This window comes from Mobula birostris, chromosome 1 (assembly GCF_030028105.1).
Source record: "Mobula birostris isolate sMobBir1 chromosome 1, sMobBir1.hap1, whole genome shotgun sequence".
NCBI lineage: Eukaryota > Metazoa > Chordata > Chondrichthyes > Myliobatiformes > Myliobatidae > Mobula > Mobula birostris.
In genome coordinates this window covers 203,959,865-203,978,356 of record NC_092370.1, presented here as the reverse complement: position 1 = coordinate 203,978,356, position 18,492 = coordinate 203,959,865, and the positions used below count along the sequence as shown (strand labels likewise).

Below are 18,492 nucleotides of genomic sequence, written 5' to 3'. Positions count from 1 at the left end.
CAGGTGTGACACAGATATCAAATACAGAATGACAATGGCGAAAGAAGCTTTCCAAAAAATGAAGACCATATTAACAGAAAGAAAGATGAGCACGTACACTAAAAACAGAATACTGTAGTGCTACATTTATTCTATCCTGACTTATGGAAGTGAACGCTGGACCATTTCCCCAGCAATGGAAAAGAGACTAGAAGCAGCTGAATTGTGGTTTTACAGGAGAATGTTAAAAATATCATGGACCACACACACATCAAATGAAGAAGTTCTCAGAAGAGCCCAAGCAGTTCGATCACTCATACCAACAATAAGAGAAAGACAACTCAGATTCCTAGGACACATCGTGTGGAAAGACGAACTAGAAAAACTCATACTCTCTGGAAAGATCGAGGGGAGCAAACCTAGGGGAAGACCTCGGCTTATGTACATCAAGAGCATAGCCAGGTGGCTACACATCGAGGAAATGGAAGTCATCCAAAGAACAAAGGATAGATCTATATGGAAAACCATGGTCACCAACGTCTGCATCGGATATGGTACCAGACAGACAGACAGACCCATACAGCACAAATATTACTTGAGAAGCATGATCTAATAGGTAGCTAATCTTGTTGCATTACAGTTGTGGCCAGTTTTATCCACTGAGGAATTGTTACATACAATATTGAATGGCAGCCCACACATTTCACAACAGGTTGATAATTTATAATAGATGTGGAGATGCATATTCACGTTTGTTGCAGTAATTCAAAGACCACTACCCGACAGTGTTAACAAGACAATACAGTCAGGACCTTGAAACTTGGATTACTTTAATGTGCTCATTTTAACAATGATCTTCTGCTAGGAACAAACAGGTAAGAATTTTAATTCTTAGCATGTTTTTTTTTTGGCTTTAGTACAGGGTTCCCAACCCGGGGTTCATGGACCCTTTCTTAACGGTATTGGTCTATGGCATAAAAAAAGATTGGGAACACTTGCTTTATCACCACCCACAGTTAAAAATATTGATTTTAAGTTAATGGTATCTTTAAATACAAGTAACCCACCTTTCAGACTCCATTGTAATTTGATCCAAATTCCCATCCATAATCAATTTTGGCATTTATTGTGGGTTTCCTCTGGGTGCTCCACTTTCTTCCAACATTCCAAAGTACAGGTCAGTAGGTCAGTTGGTTGGCACAGACTCGTTAGGCCATAAAGCCCCGTTACTGCATAGTACCTCCAAATAAATAAATACATCTGGCCAACCCATCTTCACCTATCCACAGTGATTCAACTTGCTGACAAGATCACCTGACCAATGACTACCACTGTATCCCTCCATATTCCTTTAAGAATTGGCAGTATTTGGAGTTAGGTCATGGAACAAAAATGCACTATTGCAATGGGGATCTATTTAAAAATCCAGGCAAAAGGCAGTATTAAATCTGTAGAACAGTCCAACTAACTGCTCCAGCAACCTGGATTCAGTCCCGACATCTGGCACTCACCACATGCAGTCTGCACTGAGGCTGCATGTGTTTCCTCCAAATGTCAGACATTCTGGTATGTAAATTCCAAACTGGAGATTGCCCCTAGTGTTCATGATTAGCAGGAGGATTGGGGGGGGAGGGGTGTGGAATTGGCAGGGGGGTAAGAAAGAATATATTAGAGTAAAGAAATGCGGGAATGGGATAGATGGGAATGCTCTGACAGGCAGCAAAAATTCACTGGGCCAAAGTGCCTCCTATATTGTGTGAGGATAGAAAAATATGGAGGACTGCCGAGTCAGAATTAATTAGAGATCCCTCTACACAAATAAGGTCTTGAGCTCAACATTTGGCCACCAACATTTTGAATCCTTATCTGATATCAAGTTGCCAGTATCCTGCAAGGATATATGTCAAATATATTTAATGTACATATTTGAAATTCCTTTCAATCCCTACAGTCCTTTTAGGAAAATAATTATGTTTAACTCAAGCATAACCTATGGAAAATTAACTCCCTTTTGTAATATCTGATCTGTTTGAATATAATATGTACCAGAAATATGATTTTCTTTCTTTGTTGATTATTGCACTTATCCCTTTGAGCAAATGTGCATTACAAAATACGCAGAGGCCAGATTTGTAAAAGTAGGTGCAGCAAATTAATTTCAAATGACAGAAATTAATCATGCTCAAATTTCTAACTGTACTGTATATATTATGGACATTTAACATTTATATGGACAGTAAAGCTAGTTCCCATTCAATTGCTGCTCCTGCTATATTTTTTAAAAAAAACATTGAATATAACTTCAAATGAAAACAATGGTCATCAGAGGGACAAGTGATCTGTCTGCAAATCAAATGTAACATTCCATAGTATTCACATTTGAACTCAATAGAGAGTCAGTTCACATACTGTAAGTATTAACTGCAACTTCCCCTCCTGTACTGGCTTTTACATATAGCTATTGTATACAGTAAGTAAATGCTCAAAACAAAATGACAAAATCATTCTACTCTAATTCTTGCCAAGAACTAGTACTTCAGGGGAAAAGTACAAACAAAGCAATGACATTTGATAAAACAGAAAAGCATACAAAATGTACACAGAGTTGAATACCACTCTCCTGGGCTATAAAACACGTTTTCAATATATGCTTGTGGAGTTGATATAACAACATCTGACGAGTTTTCCCTTATTACACCAGGATTCCATCTTTTTATTTTGGCTACAGCTGCATCACAGAATAAAAACAAAGTGGTGATTTTGATTTTAGTGCAAACATTCCCTAATGGTGTCCTCTTCGTTTGATGTGCAAAACATGAATATCTTCACTTCTGTATTCCTCATCTTGCTGCTCCAGTGGAACCTCTTCTATTTCAAAATCAATCTGCAAGAGCTGATAAAAAAAACAAGGGATGCTGGAAGTTAACATTGCACAATTCAAACACAAATTTCATTTCACATTTTCAGCCTTATCTCAGCTACAAAGCCACCTAGCTTTCTCCACATCTTAGTGACCCGAGTACGGCTAACAGCAACTTGGCAGCAGATCACACAACGGTCTACGTCTAAAATCAAGCCATCAGATCCAGCCACGAAGAAAAATCAACTGATTGTGACAGAAAATAATCCAATTATCTCCTAAAAAACTGATATTATTTAGCTTTCAAATATTTCCATTTTCCCTACAAGTTATCAACTGAAAGTAGTTTTCTTGTTCCCTTCCTCTTAGAATTTGCATTTTAATTACTACATCCCCTTTTAAAATGTATTTGCAATCCACACCTCAACAATAGCCTGCCAGTGAACCTTACATTTTAATCCCACTTTAGATTTCATTTTAGCCCATCCTTTATAACCAAGGTGCCTTATGAAAATAATGTGCTAAACTTTATTTTCTTGAAAACCTAGACAAAAGTCAACATTCTTAGCTAAAAAGCAAGAATAAATCAGTTTCTCCAAGTCTATGCCTTTTCTTCCAGCGAACCCATATTGTATCTTGTCACAAATTTCAAATTATTGCTATAAAGGTTACACAAAATTTTAATTTGCAAATTAAATTTGGTTAACTGAAGTATGGAGTGAAGTCTTCATCTGGTACCGAATTTTAGCCATGTGGGAACAGAGAGAAGAAATCTGTTTGAATTTGAAGCAAGCTACATCACATTTTTACTAGCAAACATTTAACCATGGCTACATGATTATTTGCTGCTCTCAAGTTCCTCAATAATTTTATTAAGCTCATTTTGGAATGAATACATGCATAATTTACTTCACATAAATGCAGCTTCACCTTACACCACACTGGTTTGGATAGTAATCAGACAGTAAAGAGTGAAATACCTTAGAGTCACAGAGAAGTACAGCACAGAAGCAGGCCCTTTGGCCCATCTAGTCCATGCCAAAACTATTTAAACTGCCTACTCCCATTGAACTGCACCAGGACCATAGCCCTCCATATTCATACTATCCATGAACCTATCTAAACTTATCTTAAACATTGAAATTGGGCTCGCATGCCTCACTTGTACTGGTAGCTCATTCCAACCTCTTTTTTCCCCTCATGTTCACCTTAAATTTCTCACCTTTTATCCTTAACCAATGACCCCTGGTTGTAGTCCCACCCAACCTCAGAGGTGCCTGCTTTCATTTCATTTACCCTATCTATACCCCTCATAATTTTGAATACCTCTATCAAATCTCCTCTCAATCTTCTACTTTCTAACGAATACAGTCCTAATCTATTCAATCTTTCCTATAACTCAAGTCCTCCAAACCTGGCAACATCCTTGTAAATTTTCTCTGCACTCTCTCAACCTTGTTTACACCTTTCCTGTAGGTAGTTGACCAAAACTGCACACTACTCCAAATTAGGCCTCTTTACAACCATATCTACCTATGGTGCCACTTTCAACAAATTATGGACCTTTATTCCCAGATCTCTTTGTTCTACCACACTCTTTAGTGCCCTGTTCTTCACTGTGTACCCTGGTCGGTTGTACTGAAGTGCAAAACCTCGCACTTGTCTGCATTAAATTCCATTTGCCATTTTTCAGCCCATTTTATTAAACACCTTATTAAAATAATGGCATTTTAACAATAACATGTTGCTTTGTAACAAGTCTGAGGTTTTCCAGTATCTCAATCTGTTCAAGCTATGTTAAGAAATAAATGTGGCAATTTTAAAGCAAAACTTACCTCAAAAAATTGGCTCTCTATTTTAGGGTTGTTACCCATTGTCCTCTCTTCATAACATAAAATGATAGCAGTCTTGTTTCCTGAAATATCCTTGATAGTCTTCAGCAACGGCTCTAAAGACTACAAGACCATTACATGGTTAGACTTCACAATGTCACCTTATACAAAATCAACTTTATAGAACATAGAATAGTACAGCACAGTACAGGCCCTTCAGCCCATAATGTTGTGCCAATCCTTAAACCCTGCCTCCCATATAACCCCCCACCTTAAATTCCTCCATATACCTGCTGAGTAGTCTCATAAATTTCACTAGCGTATCTGCCTCCACCACTGACTCAGGCAATGCACTCCATGCACCAACCACTCACTGAGTAAAAAACCTTCCTCTAATATCCCCCTTGAACTTCCCACCCCCTACTTTAAAGCCATGTCCTCTTGTATTGAGCAGTGGTGCCCTGGGGAAGAGGCGCTGGCTATCCTATTTATTCCTCTTAATATCTTGTATATCTTGTATATTTTGGAGTGAATAAAACTGTAAACAGGATTATGAAAGAATTTTACTGGCCTAATTTGAGGAAAGATGTTGTGACCTTTTGCAGAACCTGTCACACCTGTCAAGTTGTGGGTAAACCAAATCAGGTCACCCCATTGGCCCCACTCCGACAGCTGCATTCGGTGAACCCTTTTCCAAAGTTATAGTGGATGGTGTTGGCCCATTGCCAAAGACTAAAGCGGGCCATCATTATTTGCTAACTATTATAATTGGAAGGCTACTGCGAAAAATAGTGGAATGCAATCTTTTTTTACAAAGCATTAACTAAGAATAAAAATATTAATTTAAATACCTTAAAACATAATGCCTAGAAACTATAACATATTTATGGAAGCAATGCAAAATTTGCTACAGAATCAAAATTCCTATTTTAGTTAGAACTTCAGTGCAACTACCTTGTAATCTACCCATTGCATTGATCTAACATGTTTATAACCTATTCCCTGTATCAAGTTCTTTAAATTAGCATAAAAGGTTAGAAACAAAAGCTAATTGTCTAAACTGTATAAGACCATGAATGATTTTCTACTCCAACCACTATTTTGTATCCTTTGCTTCCATTGTGCAGTTAAATTTCAACTAATGAAAATCTTTAGTAATATAAAAATACAAACAGAAAAAAACTTAACTTGTTGTTGTAGGTTTAGCAATGACTTCATTGATGTGATCAAGTGTTTGGACTAATGTGCCCACTCGAATTTTACGAACACCACCCAACCCCAAAAAACCTTCAATTTCTGTATTAAATTCAAAGTATAATTCGAAAATGAAGCTCTGAAACTACCCAGTTCTGACAAAGAATAATTAATTCCATCTTTTTAATCCAATAAATTGTCTGACACACTGAAACTTAATTTTGTTATTGAAAAATGCAATCTGAGTAATCCATCCACATTTATTTTTGAGGACATTCTTAAGTCAAATTGAAGACTGATTTATGAAGGAAGCCATAAATGATGTTCAGACATCTGTAAACAAGGTAATTTTACACAAACAATATAAAATAGTGAATTTTACAAATGTAAAGAATGATTGTGGGAGGGAGACTTGAACTTTATTGTTCTTTTTTGGGCAACCCACTGACATTTGGTGAATAACTTCATTCTTCAACACATCAGCAGCCTTTTTTCTTCAAATAAACAGAAAAATGCAAAGGACTCATTAAAAGGCATAAATAAAACTAAATTTTATAAAAGGTTGTGAATTATAATTTAAAATTTCCCACCACCCAAAAATAGGAGTTGGCCATCAAGTCCTTCAAGTCTGCTCCAACGTTTAATATGATCATAGCCAACCTACGCTGGCCTCAACTTATCTTCTGAACCTTTTCTCATGCCCCTCCATCTCCTGATCTATCAAATATTTATCTATCTCCATTTTAAATCCTTCTATTGATTCAGCTTTCACCAACTGCCAGCAAAGAGAACACACCACCCTCTGCAGTAGGAAATTTCAACATTCCTTAGTTTTAAATTTTCCATCTATTATCTTGAAGTTATGCCTCTTGTTTGAGACTCTCCCACTAGTGAGCACATTCTAACTTCTACTCTGTCAAGTTTCCTTGTCTGAATAAAGCCATGCCCCATTCTTCTAAAAGCTAAGGAAAACAGACCCAAACTCTTTACTTTCTCTTGGTAAGATAACCCCATCATCCCAAGAATTAGCCTGGTGAATCTCATTTGTACTGGCTCCAATATTACGATTTATTTTTTAAGGGGATCAAAACAGTATACAGTGTTAAATGTTATATTTACACTACATAAAGCAGTTAATTAAATATCTGACAGGTACAATATTTGTGTCATCATTTGGCCTTGATAAGAACAGTGCAATTTGTTTTCTCTAAAAATATTTTTATTGTAATAAAAACCAAGAAGCATTCCATTTGGATATTAGTTCAAGAAAACTATTCGTACAGACCTGCTCATAATAAATACAATCAGCCACAAGGATATAATCTGGTTCAGATGGGAGGTCTTTCACAGTTTCGCCCCTGAAAAGCAAGAAACATGGAAACATTAATTTGACACTAGAGCGAGAAAAGCATCTCTGAGCCCTGATGTATATAACACCTCTGATGCCTCCAAGCTACCGCAAAATATCACTCTCTATTTTGACAACTCAAGCTGGAATAACCACTTGACCCTTCAAGCCTTCTCTATAATCAAGTCACAGCGGATCTGATTTTACTCTCAACTTCACAATAATCTGCAATAACAATTCACCCCTTTGCTTATTAAGTACCTGTCTATCTTTGCCTTAAAAACATTCAAAAACACTTTCCATTGTTCTTCGTGGAAGATAGTTCCAAAGACAAGTCACCCTCAGAAAAGGTTTTGTCTTAAATGGGTGACCCTTAGTTCTGGATCATCTCACAAGAGGAAACATCTTCCACGTATCTTCTGTGAACTCCTCAGAATCCTGTATGTTTCAATCATCATGTCACTCCAGCAGATACAAACATCACTCACAGGGTTAAATTCAGTGGGGAAAACTCAAGGAGGTAAGAACTGAATTGACCAGCACGTAGCCCTTTGAAGCACGCAAAAAAGCTGGAGGAACCCAGCAGTTCAGGTAGCACCTCTGGAGGAAATGGACAGCCACGTGGACTGTTCACATCCAGATTTGAATCTGAACAGAGGAACTCAAGTCAAGAGTGCCAGAGCTAGCAATAATGCCCCTTTTACATACCAAACACACTGCAATCTGAAGGCGACAGCATAAACATAGAAAACATACAGCACAATACAGGCCCTTCGGCCCACAAAGCTGTGCCGAACATGTCCCTACCTTAGAACTACCTAGGCTTTACCCATAGCCCTCTATTCTTCTAAGCTCCATGTAGCCATCCAGGAGTCTCTTAAAAGACCCTATCGTTTCCGCCTCCACCACCGTCGCCAGCAGCCCATTCCACACACTCACCACTCTCTGCGTAAAAAAACTTACCTCTGACATCATCTCTGTACCTACTTCCAAGCACCTTAAAACTATGCCCTTTCGTGCTAAGCATTTCAACCCTGGGGAAAAGCCTCTGACTATCCACACAATCAATGCCTCTCATTATCCTTCACTCAACCTACTCTCATAAGGCATGCTCCCCAATCCAGGCAACATCCTTGTAAATCTCCTCTGCATCCTTTCTATGGTTTCCACGTCCTTCCTGTAGTGAGGTGACCAGAATTGAGCACAGTACTCCAAGTGGGGTCTGACCGAGGTCCTATATAGCTGCAACATTACCTCTTGGCTCCTAAACTCAATCCCACGATTGATGAAAGCCAATGCACTGTATGCCTTCTTAACCACAGAGTCAACCTGCATAGCAGCTTTGAGTGTCCCATGGACTCGGACCCCAAGATCCCTCTGATACTCCACACTACCAAGAGTCTTACCATTAATACTATACTCTGCCATCATATTTGACCTACCTAAGATGAACCACCTCACACTTATCTGGGTTGAACTCCATCTGCCACTTCTCAGCCCAGTTCTACATCCTATCAATGTCCCGTTGTAACCTCTGACAGCCCTCCACACTATCCACAACACCCCCAACCTTTTGTGTCATCAGCAAATTTACTAACCCATCCCTCCACTTCCTCATCCAGGTCATTTATAAAAATCACGAAGAATAGGGGTCCCAGAACAGATCCCTGAAGCACACCACTGGTCACCGGCCTCCATGCAGAACATGACCCGTTTGTTTGCCTTCTGTGGGCAAGCCAGTTCTGGATCCACAAACCAATGCCCCCTTGGATCCCACGCCTCCTTACTTTCTCAATAAGCCTTCCATGGGGGTACCTTATCAAATGCTTTGCTAAAATCCATATACGCTACATCTATGGCTCTATCTTCATCAGTGTGCTTAGTCACATCCTATCGTAAGGCACGACCTACCTTTGACAAAGCCATGTTGACTATTCCTAATCATATTATGCCTCTCCAAATATTCATAAATCCTGCCTCTCAGGATCTTCTCCATCAACTACCCAACCACTAAAGTAAGACTCACTGGCCTATAATTTCCTGGGCTATCCCTACTCCCTTTCTTGAATAAGGGAACAACATCCGCAACCCTCCAATCCTCCAGAACCTCTCCCGTCCTCACTGATGATGCAAAGGTCATTGCCAGAGGCTCAGCAATCTCCTCTCTTGCTTCCCACAGTAGCCTGGGGTACATCTCGTCTGGTCTCGGTGACTTATCTAACTTGATGCTTTCCAAAAGTTCCAGCACATCCTCTTTCTTAATATCTACATACTCAAGCTTTTCAGTGTACTGCAAGTCATCCCTACAATCACCAAGATCCTTTTCCGTAAAGAATAGTGAAGCAAAGTATTCATTTATTCATTAACTACCTCCACTATTTTCTCCAGTCCCATACACACTTTTCCACCGTCACAATTGATTGGTCCTATTCTCTTACGTCTTATCCTCTTGTTCTTCACATACTTGTACAATGCCTTGGTGTTTTCCTTAATCCTGTCCACCAAGGGCTTCTCATGGCCCCTTCTGGCTCTCCTAATTTCATTCTTAAGCTCCTTCCTGCTAGCCTTATAATCTTCTAGATTCATATCATTACCTAGTTTTTTGAACCTTTCTTATGCTCTTCTTTTCTTCTTGACTAGATTTACAACAGCCTTTGTGCACCACGGATCTTGTACCCTACCATCCTTTCTCATTGGAACATGCCTACTCAGAACCCCACGCAAATATCCCCTGAACATTTGCCACATTTCTTCTGTACGTTTCCCTGAGAACATCTATTTCCAATTTATGCTTCGAAGTTCCTGCCTGATAGCCTCATAGTTCCCCTTACTCCAATTAAACATTTCCCTAACTTTCCTATTCCTCTCCAATGCTATGGTAAAGGAGATAGAATTGTGATCACTATCTCCAAAATGCTCTCCCACTAAGGGACCCGACACCTGACCAGGTTCATTTCCCAATACCAGATCAAGTACAGCCTCTCCTCTTGTAGGCTTATCTACATATTGTGTTAAGAAACCTTCCTGAACACACCTAACAAACTCCACCCCATCTACGCCCCTCACTCTAGGGAGACGGCAATCAATATTTGGGAAATCAAAATCTCCCACCACAACAACCCTGTTATTATTACACCCTTGCAAAATCTGCCTCCCTATCTGCTCCTCAATATCCTGTTACTATTGGAAGGAGTGCAAAGTTGATGAAGGAATAGGTTCGTAACAGTTTTCATTTTACCAACTATTTAATTTTATAGGTGAAGCTTTGCTAGCAAATGCTTGCTCTTAGTTGTTATAATCATCACTTGTACAGCATTGAAAAAAAAACACACAAAATCCATGAAAAGCATTTCTGGTTTGACTGTTCAATAGAATCAAACACTTGAGGAATCCACTTGGCTCACACTAGAGGGAAAAAAAATATCTTAGGTGTTTATTCTAGGACTTATCAAAGCTAACACCATAGTGCATTTGAATGGAAGTTTAAATTAGGGTCCCACCCAAGCAATTCAATGTGAAAAGATTCCAAACATTATTAAAAAGCAAGATGTCCTTACTTTAGCCCAACTATCTCCAATGAATTATGCTTTACAATTTATGAAATCCTGATGGATGCAACTTGCTGCCTGAGTAACAATCACAAAACTTCAAAAATGTTAGTTTTTATATTATTTGGTAAAGTTAAAAAGCCAAAGGTATCATTCAAATTAAAATTAACCTCCAACCTCTTCTGACAAACACAGCCATTTTGTGTAAAAGTAAAGCTTTCTCATTAAAAACCCTGAAGAAAGCTTCCAGCTCAGGTGATTTTTGAGAAGGTATTAACTTCCTGCCTAGCTTTGTGCAAAATGCACTGCAAGGGCAGAAGAGTGAAAAGATAAATTGTCTTCAAAGGCCTCGCCTGCAGACTGGAGATGCATCAGAACGCCTTACCGTACAGTGTGAGCTTCCAATCCCAGCAATGTTGATCGCCAAGCCCTGGAAGTCAAGTCAGAATGTGGCACATCGATCATGTCTTCACGATGCTCAAGCAAAACCACAATTAATACAGCTGCAGCATGAGCCCAGGCCAGTGCTGAAGTGGCAAGCATGGGAGGCAGCGTATGCTAAGTGCAAAGTTAAAATGCTGATGGAAAAACCTCTTACTGACATGCAGAAAGCTCATGTACAGGCTACATTGAGAGCACTCAGGTAGTGTGAAGCTCAGGCTGTCTTAGCAGAGGCAAAGGTGTATGAAGCAGCTGATTTAGATAGTAGTGATTGTCTCTCTGGGAAGATGAATGAAGAACCGATCATTGGTGCAAACCTTCTAAATCCGACATGGTTGCTCAACAGAGGGAGAAATCACAACAGCAAAGATAAGAACCAGCTTCCAGTCATGCTTCACACAAAGTTTTTCCCCAGTCCACCTCCTAAACTTGCATCCTCTGCTTCAGTATCCCGGTTAGCACAACACTATTACAGCTCAAAGTGTTCCAGAGTTCTATTCCTGCACCGTCTTTAAGGAGACTGTACGTCTTCCCCATGGAATGCATGGGTCTTCCCTTTGTGCTCCGGTTTCCTCCCACAGGCCAAAGCTGTAGCGGGTTTGCTAACTGTCCTCTGATCAGTTTAGAGTTAAATCAGGGTTGTCAGGGGTTGCTGGGGCAGTGTGGCTTGAAGGACAGGAAGGGCCTACTCTGCGCTATATCAATAAATACTTGAAACTATTAATGTTATATCCTTCTAAGTCTTTTTAGAATGATAAAGTTATTCTCATCTGCTGGCTGTTCCACAACAACAGAATTTGGTAAAAAAGGATGGCACTGGAGGAGCAGGTAATTTGTTTCTGCATTAAGGAGAATTAATGAAGTTGTCTAGAGGGAGAATTTCTATACAATTAAGAAATAAAAAATGTCTTGAGGCTAATTACTGTGACAATCTTATGCGTACTTTGCTCCCCAAAGATAGGTAAATCTTTTCATAAGTAGATGATATATCAACCTTGAAAGAATTATGGATCACATGAAATGGCTCCCAGTGAACCAGTGATAAAAGCAATGTGGAAGTGATAATAGTCAGAAATTTGTATAAATTGGAAAGTCAAACAAGTACAAACCATTTAAGTACCTTGGCTTGGATAGAACCAGTGACCAAGTGCTTATTATCCTTGATGTTTATATTGAGTAAATCCTGCAACTCCTCAAGATCCGTGAGTATGACATTTGCCCTGAAAAACAGAAACAACATGAGCTTACACTTGAAAAGGTTCAAGAGATCTTGTTTTAAATTTTACAGCACCACAAATTGATAAACAGATTCAATAAATTCTGCCACAACTACAAAATGCGTTAAGCAAAACCACATTCTCTTGGTTTTAACAATTTAGATATACAGTAGATTCCAGTTAATTGGGCCATCGATTAATCAGGGCAACCGCTTCTTCGGGCAACTCTTAAAGAACAAAAACTATTTGAGAAAATAACCAGAATTCCCTTTGTTTTTTTGGAACACTATGCCATTTAATCGGGACAGGAGAGTGTTGCCGAACAGTTTCTAATTAGTGTCAGTCCTATGCTCTTCTGTGGCCATTAAGACACAACACCCTGCTTTGAGCAAACAGTTTTTAAATAGTGTCAGTTGTGTGTGTTTGTGTTCAAAAAGCAGAGATTTTTGTCACTGATAGTTGCCAAGAAATAAGCAGCAAGACAATTCAGGTCTGTTTTGCTCAGTGTGGTTTCAAGCCTTCAGGCTTGGAGATGCTAGAAACAGCCAGGAGTGAAAGTGAAACAATTCCACTACTTCAAGAAATTAGGGACTACAAAGAATTTGAAGGTATAAACAATCATTATGCATTTTACCTTTGGTCCCCCACCTAATACTCAGCTGTCACTTGTGGCTCCAAGCAGCTATTTGTGTATGACAGCTGCTACACTGCATAACACTACTTCATCTCCTTCGGTTGTCCATTGAAATCCAATGACGACGTCCACTCCTTTAACTGTGAGATCTTTGATAACTATACAACCCTGGACCCACAAGCTCTATTACAGGTGGGAATGTATATGTAGTAGTGGTGGCAACCATGGCTGCATTTCTCCTGACTCTCTTCTGCTGTCTTCTGGTTGTTCTTTCCATGTCCAGAATACAAACCCCGTCCCTACACAGCTGTCGCCAAGTGGTACGGTCAGCAGCAACCTCCTCCAGGTCCTCGAGTCTGATCTTGCACTTCCTTAAAGCATTCTTCATCTGATCCTTATAGTGCTTCTTCGGCCTTCCAGCTGAACATCGACCATGATGTAGCTGGCTGTATAACACTCTGTGGGGTAGTCGACATGGGGGCATCCTTATCACGTGCCCCAGCCACTACAGCTGACGCTGGGTGGTCATGGCCTCAATATTTCTGCAGTTGGTCTTTACAAGTATTTCAGTGTGAGGCACCCGCTCACGCCAGGTAACTCCCAGGATGCGCTGCAGGCAGCTTATGTGGAAGCGCTCTAAGGACTTGATGTGACGGCTGTAGGTTACCCAAGCTTCACAGCTATAAAGGAGGGTGGTAACACAGACCGCTTGGTATACGGCGACCTTTGTGGAGGGACGAAGGCTCCTGTTCTGAAAGACTCTACGCCAAAGTCTCCCAAAGGCAGCTGATTCCTGTTTAATGTGGCTCTGGATGTCATTGTCAATGCCGCCATCACCACTTCAACAGGCAGGCTACACCAGGTGAGGGTAGCCAGTGGGTGTCATATCTCGGCAAGATAGGGACATGCCTGTCAGAGCGTGTGAAGTCAGTTCCAGCAGACCGGGTGGATGAGATCAACAGTGCGATCCAACGGCCAGGAAGGCAGTTCTGTAACACTGTGGATGGAGAGCGAAGGGCATGACGAGGCACAGAAGTAGTCATGGTCACCCATGGCAAACAAATAAAACCCCAGTTTGACAATCCGTACCACTGGACCCAGACGTCCGAGGTTAAGAGTGTTTAACTGCACCAGTGCACTTTAAAAATTTCTCCTGCTCAGGTTTCCTGTCAAAGTCGGATATGATGGACAACCACCATTAGTACTGGTGATGTTCTAATTTGATCTGTATTTCATTTGGATACATAATTTATTAGTAGAAACAGAAAAAACCTACAGCACAATACAGGCCCTTTGGCCCACAATGCTGTGCTGAACATGTACTTACTTTAGAAATTACCTTAGGTTACCCATAGCCCTCTATTTTTCTAAGCTCCATGTACCTATCCAACAGTCTCTTAAAAGACCCTATTGTATCTACCTCCACTACAGTCGCCAGCAGCCCATTCCACACACTCGCCACTCTCTGTAAAAAACTTACTCCTGACATCTCCGCTGTACCTACTTCCAAGCACCTTAAAACTGTGCCCTCTTGTGTTAGCCATTTCAGCCCTGGGAGAAAGCCTCTGACTATCCACACGATCAATGTCTCTCATCATCTTACACATATTATATTCATTTAAACAGTAGCTTGTCTTTTTTTAAAAAAAAATACCTTTTTAACTATTTCCATGAAATTTCAGCTAACTGGGGCAGCCACTTATTGGGCCAAAATGTATTGATCCCAATGTGTCCCTAATAACTGGAATCCACTGTATTTTGTATGTCACTTTTTATCAAAGCAAGTACTACCTCATTGTGACCCTGCATCTTATATCTACCTGCACTGTACTTTCTCTGTATTGTAACACCTTATCAGCATTGTTATTGTTTTACCTTTTACTACCACAAAGCACTTTTGTGATAAATTGATCTGTATGGATAGTATGCAAGGCAATGTTTTCACTGTACCTCAGTAAACCAATTTATAAATACAAAATGTAGGTTAAAAGCTCTGAAATGCAGGAGGACGTACAAAGGGAGCTCCAGAGCCTTGGACCATCAGTTTAAAATTTGGGATTTGTACAAAGACAGGCTGGTGAAGGTACTCCCATACTGCAGTTGGTTCCAAGATTTATAAATGCAGGAATAAAGAAGAAGAATCGGTGATATTCTGTATCTCCAAGTAGGAAGACATGTGACATAGTAGATAGCCTGCAGGTGGTGTTTTTTCATACCATTGTCTTTTTTGGTGGTAGAGATCAGCGTTCTGATAAGAGCTTTTAGAAAAGCCATTGTGAACAGAATAAACTCAGCCCTCCACTCCAACCTGTCCCATCTAGAAAATACTGCCTCATACGCCAGGATATTGTTCATCAATTTCAGTTCAGCATTTAACACAATCAACCCTCAGAGGCTGGTGAATGAGGCTCATTGAGGCTCCCCTCTCTATATCTTGGACCTAGATGGAAAGAGCTCAGTTGGTCTGAGTTGGCAGTAACATCTCAAGTTCCAGTGTGTGCTCACCCTGCTGCTGTTTACAGTGTTGACTCACAACTACACTGCCAGATCCAGTTCAAACCACTGATGGATACAAGTGGTTAGCCTCATCAGCAACAACGATGAGTCAGCGTACAGAGAGGAGGTAGAGAAATGGTGCGAGAACAACAACCCGAGTCTGAATGTGCACAAAAGTGGTGATTGTGGTCTTCAGGAAGGTGCAGGTTGACCTCTCTCCGTTGCATGTCAGTGGCTGTGCTGTGAGTGACAAACATAAAAAGTATCTTGGTGTGAACATAACGGCCGATCTAACCTGGATAACCACAACATCTCCTCATCAGTCAAAAAGGCACAGCAGCACCTACACTTTCTGAGATTGAGCCGTGCAAGGCTCCCTGCCCCCATTCTACCAACTTTCTAGAGGAGCACCATCGAGAGTGTCCTGTCTGGCTGCATTAGTGTGTGGTACCGCAAGCCCCTACAGTGAGTAAAAACCCTGTGAGTATCATAAGGATCCCTCCTCTTCCCTATTTGTGACATCTGCCAAGAGCATAGCACACGAATGGCCTGAAGCATCATTGAGGATCCCTAACATAGTCTCTTTGACCCACTACCATCAGGGAGGAGGTACAGGATCATCAGGTCTAGGACTATGAGACTGGGTAACAGCTTCTTCCCCCCCAGGTCTCATCAACACCCTGCCACCACTGATGTCTTATCACCAAGACAGTGAGCTGTCTAGTGTACTGTTTACCTGTGCTGCGCACTTCACATGCATTTTGATTTTGAATTGTATTTTATTAATTTATTTATGGTAATATTTTGTTTTATGTGCTGTGTATGATAGACGTATTGTGTGCACCCACGTGGTCCATAGAAACATTACTTGGTTACATGTATGTAGTCAGATGACATTAAGCTTGAACTTTAAGCTCTTAGGATACTAGATAGGGTACTAATCAAACAGGCTGTTTGTCCAGGACGGTATTGTGCTTTGAGGCCTGCTGCATCTATCTGGAATAAGGCGATGACTATTCTATAGGTTGCTCCCTCCCATCTTTAGTTAACTAGGGCAGCAAATTCTTGTTTCATTGTGACATTTTTCAATGTTTCTGTATTTGGCCTCCACAAGTCTGGCCCGTTCCAACTAATGTATCAAGAATGAGGGCGAATCGTATTAGAAGCACCAATCCTGTCGCATTCGCAACTTGGAGCAACGTTTACATTAGAGGTCTCTGCCTCTAACTCTCATCAATGAAATTAACAGGAGGTGAACATTACCCCAAGGTGGAGGCCATCAGGCCCACTACTCCAGTCCCAGAGCCCAGTTCCACCACATTCTTCCCGCTGAAGACATGAGAGCTGCCTCGGTAGAAGGAACTCGTCTCCAGGTACTTGGCTAGCACTAGCGCCGCGTCCCACACCACGCAGCCCACGTCGCCGGCGCAATGCTGTTTAATCCGGAGCCGGGACCCATCGCGCCTCTCCACCGCCCGCAGGAAGTAGTCGCGCTCGACGTCCGCCATCACGGCGGCGGGAGCACCTCGCTCAAACCGGGGGTGGGTAGGGGTCAAAGGGCTGGCTTCTACCGGGCGGTGCTGTCAGGTACGACACACAACTGGAGGAACTCAGCAGGTCGGGTCGGGCCTATGGAGGGGAATAAATACTCAGCCTTACAAGCCCCGTAACAGGAGTGCCCATTGGCCAGTTCAGTCCGCTGGGTGGGGCTGTTCCCTCCGTTGCTCGGCAACTATTGTCAATCATACCCCGTTTAGGGATCGTCATCGGGCAACAGTACTGTGTACCCAATGCCAGAGGATGGGAAGCTACGTACGTTACGAGCAGGGGTTGGGCACGCCACTGGGAGTGAGAATGACTTGCTACCACTCCATCTCTATTAGTTCTGAGCTGGCCAAGAAGCCAAAGTGGAAATAGCTTATGTATTTCTGTATGAAACGCCTCAAGGTTCTCGATACATCCCCGACTGCTACTTCTCCGTTATAATAGCCTATTGCATGCACGCCGGCTATTAAGTACTTACCTACACTATGTTTATCCCATATGAGGCCTGCTTTACCATGGTACCGCATGGATGTGTGCTTAGCCCACCGCCCTACTGGGTGGCTAGGCATAGCTCAAATACCATCTATAAATTTGCTGATGATACAACCATTGTTGGCAGAATCTCAGATGGAAACGAGAGGGTGTACAGGAGTGAGATGTACCAGCTGGTTGAGTAGTGCTGCAGCAACAACCTTGCACTGTCCGCGAGACCAAAGAGCTGATTATGGAATTTATAAAGAGTAGAACGAGGGAACACGAACCAATCCTAAAAAAGGCACCAGAAGTGGAGAGAGTGGGCGATTTCAAGTTCCTGACATCTAACCTCCTCCCAACATTATCACTGTAGCTATAAAGGTGGCAAGACAGCAGCTGTATTTCAATAGGAGTTTGAGTTTTGGGTTGTCACCTAAAACACTCAAAAATTTAAACAGATGTACCATAGAGAGTATTTTGACAGGCTGCATCACTGTCTAGTATGGGGGCGGGGGGCTACTGCACAGGGTCAAAAGAACCTTCAGAAAGTTGTAAAATTAGTCAGCTCCATCTTGAGTACCGGCCTCCATAGTATCCAAGACATCTTCAAGGAGCGGTGCCTCAGGAAGGCGGCGTGTATTATTGAGGGTTCCCATCACCCAGGACGTACCCCCTTCTCATTGTTAACATCAGGAAGGAGGCACAGAAGCCTGAAGGCACACACTCAGTGATTCAGGAACAGTTTCTTTTCATTCCTATTCCATCCAATTCCTGAATGGTCATTGAACCCATAAACACTACCTCACTTTTATTATTTTTGCACTATTTTTAATTTAACTATTTAATATACATACCTACTGCAAATGATTCACTTTTTTCTATATTATCGTTGTACTGCTGCTGCCAAGTTAACAAATTTCATGA

General features: G+C 41.2%; 1 protein-coding gene across 1 annotated transcript; it reads right to left on the bottom strand.

The window, feature by feature from the left end:
• Positions 1-514: 514 nt before the first annotated feature.
• On the bottom strand, positions 515-17,211 carry vcpkmt (valosin containing protein lysine (K) methyltransferase). The gene is made up of 5 exons (XM_072269401.1): positions 16,813-17,211; positions 12,312-12,422; positions 7,151-7,223; positions 4,675-4,794; positions 515-2,872 (listed from the first exon to the last, which is right to left on the bottom strand). The coding sequence occupies exons 1-5, from the start codon at positions 17,055-17,057 to the stop codon at positions 2,762-2,764; spliced, it is 660 nt and encodes a 219-aa protein (XP_072125502.1). The 5' UTR covers positions 17,058-17,211; the 3' UTR covers positions 515-2,761.
• Positions 17,212-18,492: the final 1,281 nt, after the last annotated feature.